Consider the following 24,831-nt stretch of genomic DNA (forward strand, 5'->3'; position numbering starts at 1 on the left):
TATGTGAATAGGAAAATAAAATGTAGCTTGCTGATTGCACGATCATGTATAATAAAGAGTCAACTTAATCTGGATAACTTCTAATTTTGCATCTTTAAAAGAGTAGACCATGGAACAATTTTGTCCTCCCTGACCCAGTAATATAACAGCTTTTCTTTCTCCTACAATTTAAAGTACAAAAAAGCCTGAACCTGGTCAACAATATCATGCAGCGCCTACTCTCGTGGCTGGAATAATATGCAGGATAAACATATAAATACACAAACAAGGAATTTTCTAAGTATTTATTTAGGCAGCATGACAACTGACACGACAGGTGAATGAAGGTGTTGTGAAAGAAATCTTGGACCACCAGTTATTAAAAAAACACCTCTGGACAGACACACAGCTATACAATTAATACAATCATTTACAAGCATATAAATTATCAAGAATGATGAGAAAACACATTTTCCACAGCCTGGAAGTCCAATCCCACATTTAGAATGATGCAATGGGCAAAGGACCTTTCCAACTCAAGGGGCGGAACAAAAGCATGCATTTCAAAATACCACTGCACACAACTGGATAGCACTACGACCAATCAGAGCAATGAACAAAGTGAGGAATTCAGAGCGACGGTTTAGTGACAAGCTGTGCTAACTGGTAAATTAAACTTTTGCCATATCAGGTCGGAAGAACTGCATACATCTTTTTTTCTAATGAAAGATTTGAGTGCTTGTCTTCTGTTAAATTTTTAAAGAAAAAGCTGAGTCCAAATCGTTAAGTGTTAAGGCCAAAGCTATATGAAACAATGTATCTGCAGCCATCTTTGTTGTTTACTATCACAACTTCAACAACACAGCACTGTCGTCATCTGGTTACGCCCGCCCATATCAGATAGTACAATTTGATTGGTGACTTGGAATTTCCTGCAATAGTTGATGAGCTCCAATGGTTCGTGCCCAGAGTAAGCTGCAGAGCAAATTGAAATTTGCTAACGGCGAGTCTGGATTTCCAGCGTACCATTTACATGTACCTAAGACACATTTCATGGATTTATAGCATTCTCATAAATGCAGTAAGGCCACTGAACACAAACACAGAACATGAGCTGATGGTTAAGTGAATGTAAGAAAAGTCCAATTTCAACATCTACCGTATTATAAGCTGGTTAATTATAACACATATCATGGTTCACATATAGTAGTCAGATAAACATACAGTACATGCATCGTTCATATCCAGCTCCAGTAGTTTAGCGATAACAGTCACAGTTACATGATGAATATATTATATCTTTGATCAGCAGCACAGTTTTACTGTATGCACTGTTGATCCCTAAAGTCTACCTCAGTCCTATGAGTCAGTGATGCCGAGATGACATCATTCCGTCTGTCAAATGTACGTGATGTAGTTTTCTGGTATGAGGCCGGTTTTGCCGTTGTACGTCGCCTGAAGCCAGCCTGGTTCCACAGACGGGTACACTGCAGACAAAAACAACTGAACTCAGCAAGACAATGGCCTTCCATTATACAAGTTAAACACCTACACTCTCCTTAAGACGTGGACACAGTATATATTATAAACATTGTATATTTTTTTAATTATTATTATATTATATTTATACAGATTTTAAGCTTAGGGTGTATTCACACATGGAAAGTCCGTTAGTTCACTTGCTTTGGTCCAGACCAAATAGAATTTGGATTTTTTTGTTTGGTGTGGTCCACTTTCATATTGCCCCTTTTGCAAGTGAACCAGCATTACGAAGCAAAACCACACGTGATCTAAGGTCATTCATTCATTGGACAGACATTCTGGGGTGGAGAGAAGCAGGAAGAACGAAGTAAAAACTGCGAATTTATCATTGATATAATATGGAGTTAAAAATAATAAAAATGCCTACATCTAGCCTATAAATAAAGAAGAAAAAAATCTAATTATTGTTGTTTCATATGTTTATAATATGTAGCCCTATGACAATGCCACGTTATGTGGCTTCTAGCCTACGATGTGAAACATCATTTTTACTGTATTTTTGCTGCTGGACGCGTGAAGACTAGGCTCAAACTGAAACACAGCTGATTAAGCTGTGTATCAGCTGGGTGTCAGTTCGGCGCAGTTCAGCACCAAACTGACACGGGGACAGTATTGACGGTCCCGTTGGGAAGAACAATAAAAACACACACTTCATGCAAAGCGCAGCGTGAACCTGTTGGCACTGTAGGCTACGGGAGACGCTCCTCTCCATCTGATCGCTGATCCGCACGCATCATTATCAAATGTAATATTTTCGCTCGGGGCTCCCGGTCAAACCACAACTAATCTTCCTAACAATGGTGACAACAACACTTTCCCATAATGTGAAGCTGATGGCGATTTATTAAAAAAGAAAAGAAAGAAAAGGCGCAGTGCTTCCTGCAATTGGGTCGGATCGAGTCCGGCCAAATTCACACCACAAACGAACTGCAGCAGAGTGCGTTTTGAAGCGCATCGAGACTACCTCTTCAGCTGGGTCTCGGAGCGTTTGTTTGGTCCGCCCCCGAGTGCGATTGCTGTATTCACACCTGTCTGAAAGATGCGCACCGAAGGTGGAAGTGCACCTGAGTTCGTTTCAACCGAACTAAACACAGCATGTGTGAATACACCCTTAGTGTAGGCAACAGTTCATTGAATTCCCTGATGGTTGAGTTAGGATACCAAACAGTATTTCAGTGTTTTCAAGTGTTTGTATCAAGTTTCCAAACATTAACACTATTTCACAATGGATTATACGAAAAAATTGTTAAAATCAAAAGTTAAGAACAAAGGAGAAAATAAGGCTTATAAGCCGTAAAGTGCTTATTAGCTGGCTGTGTGACATGTTTGCTGATGGAACAAATGTCATTTCAACCTGTGCTCATTTTATCCTTATTGATTAAAAGCTTCTGTTTCACTTCACTAGTTGATAAGTCGTATCCATTTGAAATACATTTAAATACACGTTTACAAATGTGACTCCTGAACACCTAGTACACAATTTACACATTTGGAAGTGTCAGGATCTTCTTACAGCTGTAAAATTATTTTCCTAATTAAGAAATCCTCGCAATAATTGAAAGGCCACCTAACCTTACCACGCCTCATCCTGCTAATTCAAGAAAGCCTATCAAAAGATAAAGGATGTAGCAGTTACATTAACTCATACAGCCAGCCCCATTGCTTCCCTTGACCTCAGATGCACCATGTTTTGGGGGTAAAATCAGCAAGCTAGCTGAGATATTGAAATCATAACTCATTTTGTTACCAGGTTTTAAATGAAACCTGTGAGTAGTTTTCTTACCATTTGTGATCAGCGCCCCTTGTGGAAAGCTGAGCTCATGGCTGTGTTCTGCCTCACAGGAGTAAAGAGCTTTTGCTTCCCTAAGAGAAAAAAAACAATGTAATCAGCAAAAAGAACGACTTCGGAAGTAAGTTTATAGGACTGAGACCTGAAAATCAACAAACCTTCCTGATATGTCTAATGCGGAAGAGAAGACTGAGCTCTCACGCTGTGGTCCTCTGGCTGATAATCTGCAACACACAAACACAAAATTGCTTCTGAAATCCTTTCCTGAGACCATTTCCAGTTGTTACTGAGAGAGAGGGAAGGGAGTTTGTGATTGTCGAAAACCCACTCTCTGCTTCTTGAAAAATGTCTTTTAAAAACAAAACAAAACAAAACAACAATCTGAAACAAATAATGATTGCTTAAATCCAACCAATGAAGTCTGGGATGTCACAGTTACAGGAGCCTACAGCTGTTCCTTAAGTCCTGCATGAGCTTCTCCCTCCTGGGCTAACCTATCCTTGGCCTAAGATCTGTATGTTTTTTCCTTCTCAAACAGCACGGATACAAGTGCAAAATAAGTGCAGGATGACTATATCAGCTTAATATCTGAAATATAAAATAAACCTTGCAAACACTCACACTGATGCCGGCCTCTGGTAACCGTTACTGGAACTGATCGCTAGAGAGCGTGTCAGATCAGAGCCCGAGCGGACGTGTCGACTTTTACGCGGCCCCGTCGCCTCTTTTGGGTCCAGCAACATCAGACTCTGTACCGATCCGTGGCAGCTTTTGTAATCTGCGACAGAGCACAAGTAAAATCAGAACAGAACCGAACTGGGGGGAAACAACGGATGCTTAAACTTTTTTGCCACACTTAATGTACGCACCCTCGGAGATGTGAAGGGAAGTGAGAGAGGAGGACGTGGAGAGCGGGTATGGGAATAATGAAGAGGAGGAGGAAGAGGAGGAGGAAGCAGTCCTGTAAGGTTTTCTGTGCTGGCGAGAAGGAGAGGTGGAGTCTGCTGTCATCCTGGTTACTGTGACCGTGCAGGAGGCATCTTTCTGATCCACTGAATGAGTGCTCTTCAGAGATGAGACGGAGGATGCTCTGTGGACGGGCCGACCCTCCCTCAGAGAGGACTGCTGGATGGAGGTGGTGGTGGATGAGGAAGCCACTGAGGGAGACCTGGACTCTTTAATAGAAGACAAGGAGGCCGATGAGCTCCCTTTGACCGTCTTTTCTGCGGAGATTAAAGAGGACATGGAGGAGGATAAGGAGGAAGCTTGCTGGGTCGGAGTGAACTGCGAGGAAGTCCGGGAATGGGAAGGGGAAGAAGGCGTGAGGTGAGGGGGGGCTGCCGGGGGTTTCTGGTCTTTGCTGTTGGACGGAGAGCAGGAGGAAGTGGCAGGAGGAGACACCTGCGCCGGGGAAGACGTGCCGGGGTCCTCGGCGGCAGGAGAGGACGGAGGAGACGTCTGGGTCAGTCCGTTCTTCTCAGAGGAATGCGAGGACAGAGACTCCTGGCTGCCCATCGGAGTGGTGCTCGGGCTGCTACTGAATGTGTCGCCTGGAGAGAGAGCAAGGGAAACATGATAAAGAGGATGAATGACAGAGGCAACGTCAAGGTTAGCCCATTCATTCATAAGTGTACAGTAGTCAAAAAAAGTATAAAGTATATAAAAAAAAAGCTTAAAAAAAAATAACAATAACTATATAAACACTATTTTCACTGACGGTCTCATCTGCTCATTTATAATCATCAGAGAGGTAAGATGGGATTGTTTCATCATTTAGAAGTTCATTGTAGGAGATTTAATATCTGAGTTTTGAGAGTCCCATTGGACGAATGTGCAAAATATAACTGGTACAGTCTTCCTGAGCGATGAGAGGATATATATATAATTTATTTAATCAGGAAATCGCATTGAGATCAAGATCTCATTTCACAAGTGAGACCTGTACTGAGAACAAATTGAGATATAAAACAGAGATACTGAATTTGAAACAGAAATACTGGATGTTCAGGATGGAGCTGTAAGCTGCAGAACAACTCACTGTCGTTGTCTGCCAGGCAAAGAGCAGGAGGGTAGAGACGGGCTTTCCTCTTCCCAGATGACAGACAGATGGCCTTGTTCCTCCGAGGAGTCGCCCGAGACGAAGGAGCCGGAGGTAACGGCACTGACAGGTCTGGGGCCTCGCCAAATATCTGACAGGAATGTGTAAGGTGTACACGTGTGTTAGGTGTGAGTGTGTTTTTTTGTGGATGTGCGCTGAAGTGTGTGTGAGACATACTTTGTGGTGGTGTTCGATGATAATCTCCACCACGATGTTCTGAAACTTGATGTTCATCATGGCGGCCACCGTCTCTTCCTGTGACCTCATCAGTGTGGGGCCGAAGATCATTGCCAGGTTTGACACAGTCATCATGTTCTGGTCGCTGTGAGAGGACACCCTGCACGCACACACACACACACACACACACACACATAGAAGAAAGAGCATTATTTTTAAATATTATACAACAGAAAAATAAGAGAAAAGGAGAGAAAAAAAACAGCACCATATTTTCAATGAAAGTTATTTGTGACATGTTGGTATCTGAGATCAATGATTCTCTGCTCAAGCAGCTAAAGCAAAGAATAGACATCCTTAAAAGGTGCCCTTTTAACTTTGATCTAAAGTATGAAAGTATCCTCGTAAGTATTCAGTTTGCCTGATCTTACTCTTCAACTATACAAAGTATGTATACCCATCAGTGTTTAGTTGTCTTCCTCGCAGAAATATGTACCGTTAGTAGCTTCATTGCAGCCAAAAAGAGTCTTATGGTGTGAGGCAAACGTTCTTGTCTATACGTCTGACTGATCTCACTGTAAATGCCTGTTGGCTAAAAGAAAGTTAGACTTTTTCTTTTCTAAATCAAAGGTTAAAGCAAATTGTGTGTGTGTTAAAATGTACATACTTGAGAAGGTGGTTGGTTAACAGGTCCAAAATTGCTCTGTTTTTCTCTGGTAGTTTGTGTACGAGAGCGTGAATTGCTCTCACTCTGTACTTCTGGTCGTCGTACCCTGTGAAACAAAGAGTGCAGAGGGAGTGATTCAGTGGTAATAGAGTGAAATATTGGGCTTCTGTTGGCATGACATACCATTTATATGGTAATAAATTCAATCTAAACCACAGATTGTCTCTTTTATAATTTTTCTATGAACTTACTTGCAGCCTTGATGAATTCTTTATGCAGCCTGTAGGTCAGCAGTGGTTCTGCCAGGCACCTGTATACAAATTAGAATCCATCAATTCACAATTCAAGAGAGGTGTTATTCAACGGGAGTTCAGAAAGACTGCTTTGTGTGCAGCATGTTACCTGAAATAATTCTTAAGGCCGCTGGTGATGGTCTTGTTGTCCCAGGCGTCTGCGTCCAGCTGCAAGTCACAGGGAGCCGTGGATGCTACAGGAGAGTAGATGAATAATGATTGAGCTGCCCCGATGGATTTTTTAAACACACCTTCTGTTCAAAGTGCTGGAATCTTCCCCACGCAGAAGAATGACATTGTAGAGAGGAAAGCGAGGCGTTTCTTACCAAACACACTCGTCATCAGCCGCTGCACTTTGGAGTTGACTCCTCCAGTCCTGTACAGTCCCAGTGTGGTGATGCCTACACACAAACATACACATTTTTAACAGAGTACACATTATAATCCGATTTTCTCATTTGAACAACTTAGAGGAGGAGGAATACCTCTTGTTTCAACCAGCTCAATGCACTTCTTTACAAAGTTGCGACCGGCCTCGTTGAGAAATGCTGTAAAACAGAAAACGTATTTCACCTGCATTTTCTGAGACATTGCAAAACAAAATAAGACGTTGACAGCATAAATAAGGATACTTACTCTCCTCCTTTTTACTGAGAAGAGAAGGGAGAGTGTAAATCTGAAAAAAAGAAAAAAAAAATGAGTTAGAGTGACAGTATGACAATTCAAACAATCCACTAATATATCAATATTATTTATTGAATAGTATATATATTCATACAGGTTCTTTTCCATCCATCGCCTCCATCCACAGCCGCCTGTTGGCCTCTGAGAGAGCTTGCAGTGTGATGACACCATGCCTGCAGAGAAAGAAAGAGATCTTTTTAGCCTGAAAACAATCCAACAATAGCTGTACTTCACTTTACCCACATAGCAGATATTCATAGCGACCTTTAAATCATCTCAACAGACTACCAAATTTTATTGCCAACGACTGCTGCTGTAATTGTTGCACCAATGACAAATAAAAAAAAATCATGGATTATTCCCTCTCACCTCTCAACCACCTCTATGTCGAAGCAGAAGCGTTTATCGATTGATTCCGTCTTCCTCCTGACACATGAGCGCAAACTGAACATCTCTGGCGCGCCGTTCACCACGCCGTTCTGACAGAGAGATGTGTTGGCAGGAATCTCACACACTTCAAGTTTTTTCAATTTACATTAAACTCAACAACAAAACTAACGCCCCTTGATTCAAACTGTATTAACATATGGCAATAATGCATCTCTGGTCAGTAAGCGGATTAATGCTAGGACAGAAACAAATGGCTGTGTGGAAGGAAGGATGACAGGTAACATAGAAACCATAGTCTGATTTAGAAAATGGTTAGCAGCAAGGAAGCAAATTAAGATTTTTTACTTACTGGGCGTGAAACGTTTGACAACATTGGTGTGGTTATTCATCTGTGTCGAAGGCTCACCTGTCTGCTGGCTGGTCTGGCCTCTGTGTTGCCCATGCTGAACATCTTGGAGCTTTTTGCATAAGTACAGTAGTATCTGGTCCACACACTGCCCAATGGACCTGTAACACGACACACGTTTTTCCTGCAACGGTTCTGCACTGTATATGTTTTTGTGGGTGTAAATATCTGGAATCGGATTATCTTCGATGCACAAGTGAGAGAAGGGGATAGAAAGAGGTAGAGAGCTCACGTTTTTCCTGTATATACAGATATCCCTCCATGGTAAAGCAACTAGGAGCTTTGAAGTCTTCTTCTGCAGAGCGGATCCTCTTCATCAGCCTCTCCACCTCAGCACGAGTACTTTCAAAGTTGTTGCGAGCCTGATCAACATGCATACGCATCAGTAACTGCACTGGACAACATGGGACACATTTTTGGGCACTGGACCACCCTAACATAGATTTATTGTTCTATTGATACTATTATGAGTTCTCATTTCGCAATGAAAGCAGATTTCTTCTCAAATGCATTGTTGCAAGCTTTGGTCCGGAAAGAAAAAACCTCTGGGACACCTAAACTTGACAGTTTTAAAATTTAAAAAGTCAAATTATGACTTTAAGGGCATTAAACTTCGATTTCCAGGTAAACTAGTCAAACAAGGTGTGAACCATCAAGAGTCTGCACTAGACCTGTCATCAAACTGTGGTTCAAAGTTGTTAACATTGTGTCTTTAATCATCAGGTGTGTGAGGTTTCTACTTTGGGACAGGCGGTTTCAGATACTTTCTCTTACAGTAATGGCTAAAGAGGCGGGTAGACACATTTGTTCAAGGGATTTGCAGTAAATATATGTACACTTACATTCTGCAGGTTGAACTGAAGCTGCTGCTTGTAGGGTTCAAACTCATTAGCCAGCTCGTAGCCCTCATGGTAGAACGTAAACAGGCCCTGCAGGAAGGCTAGTAGCTGAAGAGCATAGGGACAAATCGGCAGGAATAATATCAGCTGGGGGTTCAAAGTGTAGAGGATAATGAGAGGATCGCAAAATGAATGTTAGTCATCTGCCGAATCCATCAAAACAGCCTAATTAGGAAACCCCCAGACCCAGGACTCTGCCTGTTGTTTGGTCTGCTGCCCTTGTTTACTCTACAACAAAGAGTTTCCCCTCTCTGCCAGGCGGAAGAAATCTCTGCGCAGGAAGTGCCGCTACAGCAACAGGAAGTGGGCTTTACTGATACCTATCATTAAAACATCTTTATCACTGGCCAAACAGTGTGTGTAATGTGTGATTTTTCAGAAGCTGGCTCAGCTGCCTTTAATGATCGTGTCTGTATGCACACACATTGTCATCACTGGCTTGGCTGCAAATAGGCTGTTTACATAATTTATTTACAAAATAGGCTTGTCCGTCATATTTTTGCTGTGATCAAACATTTAGTATCATGTTGGTCGCAGGTGTGAATTCCCCCACAGCTCAAAAAAAATCAGAAGGCAATTAAATAACAACTCGGCACATGAGGCAAAGGGCTGATACTGATAAAAACCTTTTGCATGTGTGTTTCCCAGCATTAAAAACACACAGTTGTATCCTCCTAAAGTTGCATATAAACAATGGTCATAGTGTAAGTGAACTCACCGGCTCCACAAATTCAAACTTCTTTCTCTCCTGCACTTCCTGGATCTTGAAAACGTACTGCAGCGATGCGTCATAAAAAACCTGTCGGTCCTTGCTCATCTGGGAGTCAGCCTGCAACAAAAAAACAACAGCAACACACATGTGGTTCTTAATGTTTCCTTACAAATGTGGGAGTTGTGTTTATTTAGGATTAGAAAGGTTTACCTCGTGCAGATGGGTTTCCTTTTTTTTGGAGGACAGGCTAAGGTGTTTCTCCAGAACAGAGTAGTACCTCTCTGTCTCTTTGTCAAACTGCTTCTTTCCCTCCTGAGGATGACGGGTATGTGGAAAGGACAAGAGCAATTGATAAAAGCAACAAACGGAAAATGAAGTTCTTTAAATACACTCAGGGAATGTCACTCTTACACAAAATGAACATATCTCCCTTTCCCTAACCCTTCACATATCTTTTGCTGTAAATTTTTCAATACAAATTCTTATATAATAAGTATTGTGTTTACTTTACTTTGAAGAATATAAATATGTTTTTCTACAATACTTTTTTTTATTATCATGAACTTAAATTTAGTATTATTTATTGGTATTAGAAGCCAAAGGTTATCTGATCTTCAAAGTCAGTAACATTTTCCCGTGGGGACCATGAATGTCTGTCCAAGATTTAATTACAATCCCTTGGAATGTTGCCAAGATATTTCAGTCTGGACCAAAGTGACTGTCTGACCAACTGACCGACAGACCGGCATCGCCATTCTGAGACCCCTGCAGCTAGCAAGGCTAAAAATACCAAAACGCCACAAATCTGCCATGAGGTTTCTGAAACTCTAAATATACTCGCACAGCGTCTCGGTATCTGATCTTTCTCAAGTAACAAAAGTTTGGCCTTTTTTTTCTCGGCGAGCAAACCAGCAGAAATCTGTGACGAATGGCAAGGGGACCATTAATGGTCACAATGAAAAGACACTGCCAAAATATTTAAGACAAAAAAACTATTTTACAAAATCTATATGTTCCCCCCCCCCCCCCCATGTGACCGTCTCTCTCTTTCTTGCTCAACAGCATCAGTGAGAAGATGTCCTGCTCACACACTCCTGCTACATTCTGCTAGGGCAAAGAGTGAGCCGTGATTTCACTTTCAGGGTTAGTCATAGCTGGGACCACTTCTGTTTTGTTAAACCCACGTCTATTGCACTGCATCATCTCCGCTGTTTTGTCTCAGAGTGAGCCAATGTGGGGAAAAAAATTAGATAAACTGAATTCTAAGACTTGAGACAGCTGCTGAAACCAGACACCAGACCCGCTTTGTGTTTATGCTGCCTCTCTGAGTTCAACCGTCTCTCTGTCTGTGACGCGTTCCACGTCTTTCTCCCCCAAGCGTCCGTTCCCATGACCTTTGTTTATTTGACACTGGCCTGTGATCCATCGTTTATCTGAACAGAATTGGATTCTCTGTCCAAGGAACGAGCAGCTGACTGTGATCAGACCAGAGCAAGGATATGTGTCTGATGATCAACGCCAACTACAGTGTTAATGAAATAAATGCTAAATTAACTCATCTTCACTGATCGGCCTCAGCAGAGACGGTGTGTGAATATCAAAGAAAAAAAGTTACTTTGTGTTAATAATCTATTCAGCTGCAGATTTACCTTCACAGCTCCAATCTGCTCCTTACGAAACCTCTCGAGCGGTGATATCAACACGTCATCAGCGTTCTGGATCTTAGACAGGAACAGAGGAACAGAAAAACACCAAAGTCAGCTCGGTGCATCATAAGAGTAGGGGAGAACGGGGGAATCTGAGACATCGGGTAATGTGAGCCACCCCCTGTATCTAGGCAACGGAAAACATTTGTGGTCATGTGAGATATATGTTTTCAAGCCCCTCTCATTTCCCCATGGCCCTGAAAGAGAGGACCTCATGGTGCTGTGGTAAGCATGTTTTTTTCACCAAAATAGGTATTTTGCATGTAAAAGTAAATTTTCTTGCTGTCAACTTAATCAACTGTTGTGCCAAAGCAAATGTATTCACGTAGAAAAACCTCTATCATACGTGTTGATGAACTACCAACATATGAAACCATGTGATGCTGATAACTGAAGATTAGCCTGAAATGCTAAGAGAGGTAGTTTTTTCTCAAATTGTGGTGGTGGGGGAAAGTGAGCCAAATGCCGTGGGGGAAAGTGAGCCACTGTCTCACTTTCCCCCACCATGAGGCACAAGTTAAGTTTAGACTTAAACATATTTTAATGTAATATTACATAACATATGTTTTATTTTAATGTCATACACATTGTAGAAAAGCCATCATGCCAAGGAAATACACCAGGAAGACGACCTGGGGCAACCACACGGAAAGAGCACCTTCTCATCTTTCCCTGTAACCTTCAGGGCTGGAATGTAGAGTAGGCCTAGTTGTAGAGTATGACAGGTTGATGTTATAATCCAGTTGGGTCTTCTCCTGTGTTCTGAGTCCCAGGCTGTTCTCGATTGTTCTGATTTTCCTATGCTTTGACCCCCAGACACTAGCTGGCTCTAAGGGTCCTGTGTTCTGACCCCCAGACTGTGTTCTAATCTAACTGGTTCTATCTTTCATTTGAATCTTATTAAAACCTTTTGAATTATAATATGTTGTATTTGATTTTGTCCAGAGTTACTTTCAAGTGTTTAGAAAATTTGCTTTGCTTAATTGACCAAACCCCATCATTCTTTTACTAGTCCGACATTAGTTCTGGAATGTGTGGCTAACTTTCAGGATTCTTACTGTTACAATATGTATTGTTATGGTAGTTTCAGAGTGGAAAAAGTAAGTGGATCAGTTTACCCCACAGCTGGGGTAAAGTGAGCCACATGACAACTTTTTTTAAAACAATCATATTTTCACTGCCCTTTGTCTTGAAAAAATTCTGCTAATGCCCATTTCTAGGAAACATCCTGAATTAATGGGAAATGTGTAAATTTGAGTGAAAAATCATTTTAGCTCCCTTAGAGGGGAGCAAATGTAAAAAGTGGCACAGATTAGCCCGTTCTCCCCTACATAACAAAACCCGAAGTTAAAGAAAAAAAAAGTAAGAAAACACAAGGGTTGATTTTTCTTTAAATAGGTTTAGTTAATCTGATCGATCAATAGTTGTCTGTCTGATTTTTTTTTGTAAATTTTTTTTTAACATTTCTGCTTCTTTTTTCTCCTTTTTTTAGATTCGGTGTTGAAATTAACACAGAGGAAAAGTTTAAATGTAATAATACAACTACAATCTTCAATAATAGAAGACATCAATACGATTATTATCTGTCAGCAACTTCACAGATGTGTTGTAGAAAAGTACATCTTGGGTTTTATTTATTTACTAAACTCTATTTCAGCCTGATCTCATTCAGTGTTTTGTTAAACTGGAAGTCTAGATTACATATTGATGAGAACAGAGGGGGTGAAGTTGGTAGATTTATGTGCAGGGGTCCAATGTTCAAACTGAAGCAGCTGATCTCACAAATGACATAATGTATCTCGCAATTGATAAATCATACCTGTGATTTATTTACTTCCTGTTCACTTTACAAATAAAGCTTGAACACCTTAGCGAACTGTCCAAACATCCGTATAACATAGGAAAAACCAGCACGAACCCCAGTTTATGAAGTGGTGCTCATTATCCAATATCATAAGCATTACTGTTGAGCATTGTATGGACTTTGCTCATGGTGTTAACACAGAAAACAGGACTAAGAGTTTTCAGACTGAAATGACCATCTCCAGAGCCACACTACTAGCTTGGCTAAAAAGTAGAAGCAAGCACTCGGTTGAAAATCTTTTTTTAGTAGAAACACTGCAAATTAGGTAGGGCTCATGCAAAGCATTAATACAATTGATCAGATGAATTTCAATAGAACATCTTCAAACCAAAAATAATTCTGAAACAATTGTGGTTATATTTTTGCAGCTGACTGTAAAGGATGTATGAGAAACTTGTGGTTGGCGATGAGTCAGAGCGGTTATCAGAATACGCCTGGTTGATTTAAGTGCATCAGACTCGGAATAACTTCCCAGTCCTTTACTTTCACTTCACTTCATTTTGGTTCCAAGCCAGTAACAAAAGAACGGGCTTTCTTTCTGTTTGTCCTTTATTCCTCCAGCATATCACCATATGTAGGATGAAACTCAATACTTAGACTGAGGGGCATTGTCTAATGGCAATAATCCTGCTTTCAGGTTGAGCAGGTAGGTATTTCATGGGAACACATTAGCTGGAATTGTCCTTTAACTTAATAATGATGGTATTGGTAGAGGTTCAGACCTAACAGCGGCATTTCAGTGGAAAAGCATACAATTAAAACAAACACACACACACACACACACACACACACACACACACACACACACACACACACACACACACACACACACACACACACACACACACACACACACACACACACACACAGGTCCCTTTTTTGGACTTTCCGAGGCATTCAGAGCTTTGCTTTCAGTCTCACAGGGGAATTGGCAGAATAGGTTCCACATGGTTCCTCTGTAACTAGACCATGCACACAGCCACAAAGGCATACACATACAGAGAGAGAAAGAGAGAGAGAGAGAGAGAGAGAGAGAGAGAGAGAGAGAGAGAGAGAGAGAGAGAGAGAGAGAGAGAGAGAGAGAGAGAGAGAGAGGTAGCACACTGTGCACATACATTACACATGCGCAAAAGGGTCGCCTACATGCAGACTGTGCCAGACTCCAGTTACTCCCACACAAAGGCATTTGGTTGATGGAGGGTCTGTAAGTCAAATACTTTTTTTCCGAATCACTATGAAGCCCTCACTGCAGCTTTTTCACAAAACATGTTTGAATCAGACCAGAGCAGGACAGAAAACCAGAGTAGGATCAAACCTTTAGGAAGTCAGTTTGGTTGGTCAAGTGAAGCTGCCTTACAAAGGCAGAGTAGCTTTTGAACTGAGAGTTGTGCACATGATGCACTTGTGAAGAGATGCACAAAAGGCACGAGTGCAACACAACTGGATAACAACATTACGTTTTTATAAGGACAAAGGACATTTTCCACTGGTGTATTAATCACCATTGTCATTCAGAATAAGATGTTTCAAACAGGGAGGATGCTTTCTGTGTAATTTCTTTCTGAAGTCCTTTAGACATCTGGCGGTTATATTCTTGAAAATGTATATACTATACATAACTGAGAAAAAAGTATAGAATAAGAATTTATCTATATAGGAAAAGTTGACACTCCCTATTCATTATAAGATATTCAAGTGTTAAATGTATTTACCTTGTGTAAAGTACAATACAACTTACCAGTCGTTTTCTCTCCTCCTCCATGGTGCTCAGGAGCTGTGAGAACTCTTTCAAGGACTGAGCTGCAAAATAAATGACACATCTCAACAGTTTTATACATATTTTTGCGGTCTAGTTCTCTACATCATCGGTTATATTCTCATCTCTTACCGATATTGATCTCGTCATCAGTCTCTGCGTCTCCAATGCATTCACACTGAAAGTCCTGCAGGGACTGAGAGAATCGCTGGACAGCGAGAGAAAGACCTGAGAAAAACAACAGAAAGAGAAGTTATTTTGGTCACTTTAAACAGGTAAAACCGTTCAATTATTACCAGGACTCATGTATGACTAATATAATGTCACTATTTCCACATTATGCACAAGAATGCTTGTGGCATGAGTTTGCGTATTATTGGTCCAACACTGTGTAATGCTCCCTCAAAAGAAGTGCCAATTATTCCCTCCAGTAGTAAACTATTATCATATTTTCTTCATCTGTCATCCACTGCCAAGGCATGAGGCGTCAAAGTCTGATGTAAATAAACAGCCACACCCTGTTACAAACTCCACTTGGCTTGAAACCCGTGTGTACGTGTCCAAACAACACAATACCTGTAAGGTGAAAACTTGGCACTACAACACTGGATTCTCTCACCAACACACCCATAATAACTCTGGCCTGCCTGGCAGCCCGCTCTAAAAGTCAAAAGTCAGTCAAAAATGTATTTCTATAGCACATTTAAAAACAACATCAGTTGACCAAAGTGCTGTACAAAAAAACAATACAAAACAACATATATGATACATGAAAATAAAAATAATAAAAAATAAAAACATGGAGGAGTGTCAAAAGCTCAACTTGTGTTAAAGGCCAATATAAACAATGTGAGTCTTCAGCCACGTTTTAACTCTCTAACTCTCTAACTAAGGCACTACTACAATCACACCACTGCATTATATAATATGATACACTGATACTTACACCATAAAAATGTGTCTTTACTTTACTGCATGGAGATCAGCAAAAACAGAACTGTTGGCAGGTTCAATGCATTGATGACAAATACACTGTAGATAACAGCTGTAAACTCAAATATAGGTTTTAACCATGTTGTTGTTTAAACCTCTTACGAGGAACTTTGACATATTTATGAAACAGTCTCATTTGTCCTCTAATGATCACATAAGACCTGTATCAGCAAATGAGACCATCAGTGAAAAGAATGCTATTTTAAGATTGTTTTAGTAATGCCTTTCTTTGCACAGGTTTGATTTTTCTCCGGGGAGTTTACAAAACAATTTACGGCAGAATGACCGGAACATCATGTGCTTATGAACGGTACTAACTCAAAGTTGAATCTGCTTTACCATCGCCATATTACCATTTTAATTTTGAATCTTACAAAATACACACTCATCATGTTGCATCCTGCTCTATCACTCGTGTGTATATTGGTGAATTGTTGAATGTTGTTGACCTGCATTTTCGCATTTTGCAGTAGGCCTATAACTATTTGTTTCTTCTGTAATAATATGATATTGGGGCAGGAATATGCATTATGCTTCTGCCTGCTGCTTCTTGAATTAATCCTTTTTGGATTTTATCTTTGTGTTTTATCCAATTTATTTTTATTTTTACATTTTTAAATTTTTATTGTTTGAGATCAATTAAAATTAAAATTAAAAAACTGCTGAAAACCTGATCCATTGGGAAGAGAACTTCCAGTCAGTAGCCTACATAGGCCTACGTATAATTAATCATAACGTTTAAATGAAAGCAAATCACAAAGTAGCTACAGCACTGGTGGTATGATCATAGTGGCTCCAAGGAGTGCTGGGAACACATTTTGACCTGTAAACAAGACAGTGGTCATATATGTTGTCTCACCCTGTGTGGTTAGGGTGCAGGGTTAGCAGGATACACTCTGCATCATACACGAGGGTTCACACCAATGACTTCAAATAGCAGGTGAGCCAAAGAGACCACAAAGTGTCTGAGCTCACACAAGGAGACCATACAAAAAAACCTTTAGCCTGCAGCAGCTTTGGGGGCCACAGAAGTTTTGAGGCAGTTGTCTGATTTGCCTCATTGCTGCTCTGTTAGTTTAGTTTAGAACAATTAAGACTATATGACAGCATCAATATCATGTAAAGCATTCTTATTCCAATTAAATCACAATTGTTTTGATGAAATGCCTCAGTGTTGATTAAAAAATAGGAAACATGTTTTGTTTTGTCTGCTTAGTGTTACACTTCAAGGACAGACTATAGCTATCCTAACTGTGCTGCTCATACCACCAAAACACAACTCAATGTAATAAGCTATTAACTACGGCTAAGCACTGGCTATGCTTGAAGTGATGGCCTTGTGCTTCCCAGTGTAATCAGGCAGCAACTTTTTTTCTTTTCTTTTACCACGTAGAGTTATCGATCGGCGTGTACTTACTTCTGAGGGCAGACACGAGCATGTTTCCATCTTTGATGAGGTCTTTAATAAACCTGTTGGTTCGCTCCAGCTCAATCTCATGGCACTGCAGTCGCTCTCTGAACTCGGGACTGTCCAGGAAAGAATCACTAAACTCCAGCGTCGGGAGACCCATCGTTAAACAATTGCACGCGGGTTATTAGAAAAAACTACAGCAAGATCTACACTATCCGTCTCCTCGGTGAGGTGTACGGGAAGAAAACAGTGCTTCGTTGTGCTCAGAGAAAACTGTTCGGTTTTTTTCTTTACAGCTCCCCTTCTTTCATGCCTTTTTTCCCCTCACAACTTCCGGACACTCCAACGGGGCAGAGTGTCAGACAGAAACTCTCTTCTATGCTACACGACGAGCTGTGCGCTTCTTTATCACCCTTTAAAAGTTATATAAGTCGATTATTACGCCGCTTCGACCCCTTAGATGCTTTGTAGATGACGCAGAAAAACACCATCGGTCACGGAGTGAAAGTAGCCGAGTTTCATTTTGGGGTCGGCATTCGGCAAACACAATAGTATACTGCTTACTTCTTCTACATACGGCTCCTAAAAGTTTTGTTACTATGGGAACGGGAGACTCCTGCTGGTGCGTGGGGAAATCAGTGCAAAGTTCAAAATGCATCATAATAAAAGCCTACTAATAATTTATTATTATTAATAGCATATTATTATTATGTGGACGGAATTTGTATATAATAGCGTTAGGGTTAAACATAATATTGACTGAATCTGCATATTAGCACTTAATAAAACATAGTCTATGACATTATACAATAATAACTTATTAGGCTATTAGGCTAGTTCTTAAACCTGCAGTGTGTAGAATTTTGGGTTTTATTTCCTAGCAGATTTTGTAGAAAGTAATTATAATATCCAGAAGTAGGGGAGAGTGGCCTAAGTTGTGCAACTTTTTACTCAAAGTGATTTTAAAGTGAGACCTTGACAGTTATGTCTCCAACTCAAATATGTACACGTTTTTATTGCCAGGGATGCACAACAGGGGTGCATCCCTGGCAATAAAAGCTTTGGATCTGGAATAAACTGTTTAAGAAATATAGCTTTCGGAAAAAAAGTGGTCTTGTGGCACAACTTGCCCCCAGTGTGGTGTAAGTTGTGCCACAAGAGAGAATACCATGGGGTAAATTGTGCCATTGATATATATCTCATAAACTGTAATGCAAGACAAATCCATAAGACAATTACTTATTTAAGGTTTATTTAGAGTAAATAAAGTAAATATTTTACAAAGATTGAAGGTCAATTTTCTTAAACAAGGCCTAGCAGATCTAGGTGGTTTTGCCTACAAAGCCCACAATGACAAAGTCGCCATTTTCATCTTTCTGGCCATCTGAACTCTCATCAATGGTGTCGTTAAGTGGAATGGAGATGTCAGTCTCTTCTGAGCTACTGTAGACAATCACTTTCTTTTTGGTGACCAGCGTATGCAGCCATGCCACTGGCACAACTCTCAGAAATGTGCTTCGCACTAGTTGCTCCGTGCTTGTGACTGCCATCTGACAAATGTGATTCCCCCTCCATTTCTGCCTTTAAATCAAGGCTCAAAACCCATCTTTACACTCTGGTTTTTCCTGCCCATTAACTATCTTACCTCTGCACTACTATCTTTGTTTATATTTGTGGATGTATGGGCTTTATGTCTTTTATTTTTGTTATTGTTATTTTACCTTCATTGTTTATCTACTGAATGCACTATGTACAGCACTTTGGACAGTGTCATAAATGTGCTTTTATACATATATTTTACTTACTTACTTACTTATAACTCACATAGGCCGTTTGGCACAAATCACCCCAGCCCCAGAATTTTGGATAATAGGCATGATGCAGCAGTTTAGGGCTGACATCGTGCTAACTATATAGACACAAAGTGTAGCATACTAAAGCACTAAAACATGTGTCAAATGTTTTCAAACGTGTCTATAATTGTTCAGACACAATAATCAAAAAAACATGATCATGGAAATTTTACTTTTAGAGGCAAAAAACAGTTTTTTGAGCTTAAATGTGCTTATATCTTATTCCATGTTTCTCCCCTCTTTACAGGATGAGTCAAATGGATGGCTCTTCTTAAATATGTGGTCACATTTCCAATTTCTTCTATGGTTTTCTAGAAACAAGGGATGGCACACTTCCCCAACCGCACAACTTAGGCCACTCTCCCCTACATTTAATTTAGTGCATAATAGCTGAATTTTTAATTTTAATTTTATATTATAATTACTTTCTACAAAATCTGCTAGGAAATAAAACCCAAAATTCTACACACTGCAGGTTTAATACTTGTAAAGCTTTTTAAAAGTCTGAATGCCAGAATACTTTAATATTTTAAATTGAAGTTGAGGTACTGAGAGTTGAAGAGGCAGGGCCGAAAGAAGCCTAAAGGGCAGCCAAAACATGTTCAGTCTCAGTGAAAGTGTGAAGTGAGGTGAGGCTGAAGTGAAAAGCGCTGAGAGGAATTGAAAAGTCTGCTAAAGTGCAAGAACTGAAAATACCTGAAATGTCAGTTGAATGCTGAGTGAGAAGCAAGAAGCAGGACATGTAAAGTAAGTCAATCCAAGTGGCAGTTGGGAGTAGGCCTAAAGACTGACAGATGATGCTACCCTTCAAGCACTGAAGTGTGTTCTGGGAGTTTAAGTTATGACCGACTGACCTTGGCCGCGTTTCCCAGAATCGATCGTTCTTTGGGGCCAAAGAAGGGTCGAAAGAAGGGTTCGCCAAAGAACGAGCGTTAAGATACGGGTGTTTCCCAGATGCCATCTTAAGTGCCTTCTTTGGAGAACGCGTAAGTTGAAGCGAAAGAAGCTCTTTGGTGGGAGCTGTCCACCGCGGTCGTGCTGAAACTGAATAAATCGATGCCAGGCGAATCGATCACCCACCTCTTTATCAGCGCATAAGTCACACACAGCGCCCCGTGGTCTCCCCCACACAGGTGGAATTAGGCTACGCATGTAACGTGTGTGTGTGTGTGTGTGTGGGGGGGGGGGGGGTGTGCGGGTGCGGGTGTGTGTGGCAACAAGTGTATCAAAGTAGTAATCAAGCCCATTAGCGCATATACCCCGTGGATATAGGCACACACATGTGATGTGAGAATGGAAGAAAGCGGCAGCAAAAGAAACAAGCGGGCACCGCGGGTTTACCGCGGAGGAGATGGGCGTCTTAGTGGACGAGGTCTGGCAGCACCGGGCAGTTTTATTCGGGGGAACAAGGGGCAAAAAGAACATCACGGTGAAGAACCGTGTTAGGCAGGCCATAGCCGAAGATAAGTCCCCCTCCAGCCCATGTGGCCTGCGTGACTGGCGTGCTGTGAGGAAGAAGTGGCAGGAGTTCCAGAACCAAACAAAAAGGAAGAGTGAGAAGGTTTCACTAATCAATCTCCCTTCGTTGCAGGTGATGCAGACGCCCAGTAAAGACAGCGCGGAGTAACCCCTCCCCCATATGGTTTCAATAAACTATTTTGGTTTCTTTTCAACCATGTATTGTGTGGATCATTTTGCATTGAAATGAGGGTGTCAAACCTAGCAACAAAAAGTCCCAGGCAATTTGTAATGTATCTAAGCGTAGGTTAATGACGTGTGCGTATTGTGCGCCCTTTCAACAGCATTCCAGTGCCAGACTTTCAGGTAAAGCACCCGGACACTGCAGCAATAATCATAGTGTGCAGGACGTTACATGTAGCCTACATCTGCTGGTTCTGTTTATTTATTTCAGCCTTCAGGCCTGAGAGTTGATATGGGTGATGTGTGGTGGTTGTGGGTTTATGGTTTAGTGCTTGGTGACTGGTGGTGAAGAGGTAGGGGCTGCGGGTTGTTGGACCGGGCTGAAGGCAAAATTGCAGCGGGTTGCTCTGGATGTGTGGAGACACCAGAGAGATCAGCCGTTGGATCTCCGCACGGGGCAGCCGGTACTTTGCCTGGACTGCCCGGTCTGATAGCACGTCCAGTGGGGAGAAGTGCCGACGCACGTATGCATTTATGTAAACCGTCTGGCTTCGCGCACGGCGAGGCTGTTGGTTCGCAGCGAGAAGGTGTTGTATTGCAGCCATGGTTTCTCACACGCGCGGACTTTGGCAACGCCTTTAGCAGGTGGAGCCGCTCTGAATGAGGTTCAGCTGAGTTCAATTAAATCTGTTTCTTTGATATCTGTGAAATGCTGTTGTTGAAGGGTTGTTGATGTTTTTTTTGTATGTGTAGTAGTACTATAAACTCACATGTGTGTGGAAAACGTAAACGTCTAATTCATTAAAACATTTTTTTTCTCTACTATTAGTCTATGTTTCTTGCGCCAGTGGTCCGCATTGAGCATTGTTTTATTATTTCGAAAAGTGGAGGAAATAAATTTCCCTGACGCGGCATGATCACTGACGATTTGGTCGCTAAGAAAGGTTGAAAGAGTGGGTCAGCTCCGTCTTACAGTTCCATCTTAGTGAAAGTACTACTTTCGCTAAGAACGAATCTGGGAAACGCATTCTTCTTTCACAGCGTTCTTAAGAGCGCTCCAAAGTAGTACTTTGCCCAAAGAGGATCTTAACGAATCTGGGAAACGCGGCCCTTGTCTGTGGGGAGTCGGACAAGTACACAATAACATTTCAAAAGATCAATTGAGTAGAAGCATACTTCACATAAATAAAAAACTGAATATTTTCAAGTTTCAATTAAGTTTAAATGAATTGAAAAATTAAGAATCTTGTCCCTTATCTTATGAAGACTCTGCATGGAGTATAACATTCAAAATAACATACTCCAGTGGGAGTATAACGCAATACCTTGTAATGCATTAGATTAGACTAATTTATGGTTTTATTTAAAGTTCCATACTAAAAACATAACAGGCCCTCTTATGTTAAACATAGTTGGGATTAATGCCAGTTGAACACTTGGAGGCACAGTGCATTGCTGAGCGCTGGCCAAATGCTCCAGGGAAACCACTGAAAAGACATTTAACAATGTCTCTTTTTCTTTTCTTTTTAACAGTGTGGTGCGTGACTCAACATGTTTTCTCTCATCATTATACTGCTATGTTACCCCACATCTTTACTGAGGTAAATGATGCCAGCAGCCAGAGGTGACACACCATTCCCCATCAAAACCAAACTTCCGCTTCAAACTTTCGCCTCTCTTTTGGTGGCTAAGCTGCTTTATTGTCTCAGTTGGTGACTACTGTATCTGTCACTAATCGGAGAAGAATAGAACGCCATGACTACTGCAGTAAACATGCTTTAAGTAGCTCTGTATAGCCTCACAACAAACACACAGAAAACAGAGAAATGCAATCAAGATAGGGAAACACTGCAGAATCTAACCACATCTACATGTAAGGTGAGCAGTACAGAAAATAACTCTCTTTAGGGCTGCTCTATTTGAAATATATAGGCCTACAAATTGTGATCTTTATAGAAATCGCAGTAACCGTTACTTTCTTCTGCTGCTGGATACACTAAACCTGTGGTGACTTTTACAGTATCTCTTTTGCAAGACACACAAGATTCAGAGCTGCTGCTGATGCGAGTGAGCCAAAAGACGAAATGTTCATCAAGAATGCCGACCCACGACATCCTCCTCGCCACCATGAATTATTTTTGCCTAGCCGACCCTACAGGGGGGAGCCACCAACAGTGGCAGGTAGGCTACTGCTTTGCTGCTCTTTTCTCCCAGCATCATGCAGACTAAGTACTCTTTGTTGCGTTTTGTGAAATCAATGGGGTTGTTGAATGAATGGATTTGAAAGACATCTGAAACAATAGAAATGAGTAGATACGATTAAATAGATAGACTATTTAGGTTCCCACTTTATTATATAACCAACACATCCAAAATAATCACTATTTTTGCTGCTTTTCTTCAATTTCAAAGCAACTTTCTGAGTGCATAGACTAAAAAGAAAACATTAAGTATTGCTTTGGTGTGATTATTGGGTATCAAGGTCATAATGGTTATCTTCACTGGGTTCAGAGTAGATGGGCCTAATGAGCCAGATAAAGGGTTTTTCAGCACCAACACTGTGCTGTGTTAACTGGAAGTACTAAAAAAAACAATAACTTAATATAACAACCCAAAATGTTATCTTTGATTACAAAGCATATACCTTTAAATATATAAAATTCAAGAGCTTTTAAAGCCCACCTTTCCCACTCTCGCTGTTGTGACCTGACGTCCTCAGGGTTCCTCCTCTATCCGGACACTCCAGCTATGATGGAGACCACGACACAAGAAGCTTTCTGCTTTAGACCGCTCCAACGACAAGCAGGGGGGAAAGGTATGAAGTTTTATCTACACCTAGAGACTAAACTCATTGTATCTGTTTTAGGATAAGCTGTGAGCTGTGTGAGTGTGAACGTGTGAGTGCCAAAATGCTTAAAACATGCATACGTGTGTTTTGGAAAAGGTTCGGGCTGTTTATGTGTGAAAGGGTGGTGATGTACGTTTTTTTTTAAAATTGTATTTAAAGGCGTAATCAGTCATACTGCAAACATAATTCCTACACTATTATTATACAAATCATTATTTAAAAAAGCAGTTAATGTAGATATAAAAGTAAAACATCCATTTAAGTTTAAACATAAAAATGAAAACAAATTTGGATGTTACTGAACCAAATCCATTTTAATAATTAACACTGCCATTTAACATCTTAAAACCAAAAACATATACAGTCATATGAAAAAGTTTGGGAACCCCTCTCAGCCGGCATTATAATTGACTCTGCTTTCACACAAAAAAGATAAAAGTGGTATGTCTTTAATTTACCAGGAACAGCTAAGTACTGGGATGTTTTCCAAACAAAGATTTTTTGAAAAGCAGTATTTAGTTTTATGAAATTAAATAAAATGTGAAAAACTGGCTGTGCAAAAATATGGGAACCCTTGTGGTCTTGCTGATTTTAATGCATGTAACAGCATGTAAAACTGAGGACTTTAAACACAAAGTTGGTTGGATTATGTTGTAAAGCCTTGAACCTCATTTAAAGGTCTGTTTAATCATGATAAAAGGTATTTTAGGTGCCTAAATGCAAGTTCTACTTCTCTTTGACTCTCTGCAGAAGTGAGACAGAATGGGATCATCAAAACAGCTCCCAAAAGATCTTAAAAACAAAGATTATTCATTGTCATGGTTTAGGGGAAGGCTACAAGAAGCTTTCCCAAAGGTTTCAATTGTCAATTTCTACTGTAAGGAACGTTGTCAGGGAATGGAAGGACACAGGCACAGTTGCAGTTAAACCCAGGTCTAGCAGACCAAGAAAAGTACAAGAGCGGCATATGCGGCGGATTGTGAGAATGGTTGCACACAACCCAAAGATCACCTCCAAAGACCTGCAAGAACATCTGGCTGCAGATTGTGTATCTGTACATGGTTCAACAAATCAGTGCAATTTGCACCAAAATATCTGTATGGCCGGGTGATGAGAAGGAAGC

The 24,831-nt window shown here is 40.8% G+C and overlaps 1 protein-coding gene across 1 annotated transcript; it reads right to left on the reverse strand.

Annotated features, from left to right (window-relative positions):
* Positions 1 to 292: 292 nt before the first annotated feature.
* On the reverse strand, positions 293 to 17,927 carry arhgap42a (Rho GTPase activating protein 42a). The gene is made up of 24 exons (XM_080040725.1): positions 17,373 to 17,927; positions 15,095 to 15,190; positions 14,945 to 15,006; positions 11,286 to 11,357; positions 9,847 to 9,948; positions 9,643 to 9,753; positions 8,868 to 8,972; positions 8,258 to 8,387; positions 8,026 to 8,126; positions 7,599 to 7,708; positions 7,324 to 7,402; positions 7,182 to 7,221; positions 7,031 to 7,093; positions 6,872 to 6,946; positions 6,655 to 6,739; positions 6,504 to 6,562; positions 6,253 to 6,358; positions 5,586 to 5,745; positions 5,349 to 5,499; positions 4,180 to 4,860; positions 3,932 to 4,088; positions 3,469 to 3,534; positions 3,305 to 3,384; positions 293 to 1,466 (listed from the first exon to the last, which is right to left on the reverse strand). The coding sequence occupies exons 1-24, from the start codon at positions 17,524 to 17,526 to the stop codon at positions 1,378 to 1,380; spliced, it is 2,934 nt and encodes a 977-aa protein (XP_079896851.1). The 5' UTR covers positions 17,527 to 17,927; the 3' UTR covers positions 293 to 1,377.
* Positions 17,928 to 24,831: the final 6,904 nt, after the last annotated feature.

The sequence above is a fragment of the Ammodytes marinus genome (assembly GCF_949987685.1).
Source record: "Ammodytes marinus genome assembly, chromosome: 14".
Classification (NCBI taxonomy): domain Eukaryota; kingdom Metazoa; phylum Chordata; class Actinopteri; order Uranoscopiformes; family Ammodytidae; genus Ammodytes; species Ammodytes marinus.

Coding starts and splice junctions, on each gene's coding strand:
- arhgap42a (XM_080040725.1), bottom strand. CDS start 17,526: ATGGGTCTCCCGACGCTGGAGTTTAGTGATTCTTTCCTGGACAGTCCC. Junction 15,191..17,372: donor GCTCGTGTCTGCCCTCAGAA/GTAAGTACACGC, acceptor TGTTTTTCTCAG/GTCTTTCTCTCGCTGTCCAG. Junction 6,740..6,871: donor GCTGATGACGAGTGTGTTTG/GTAAGAAACGCC, acceptor ACTCTCCTGTAG/CATCCACGGCTCCCTGTGAC.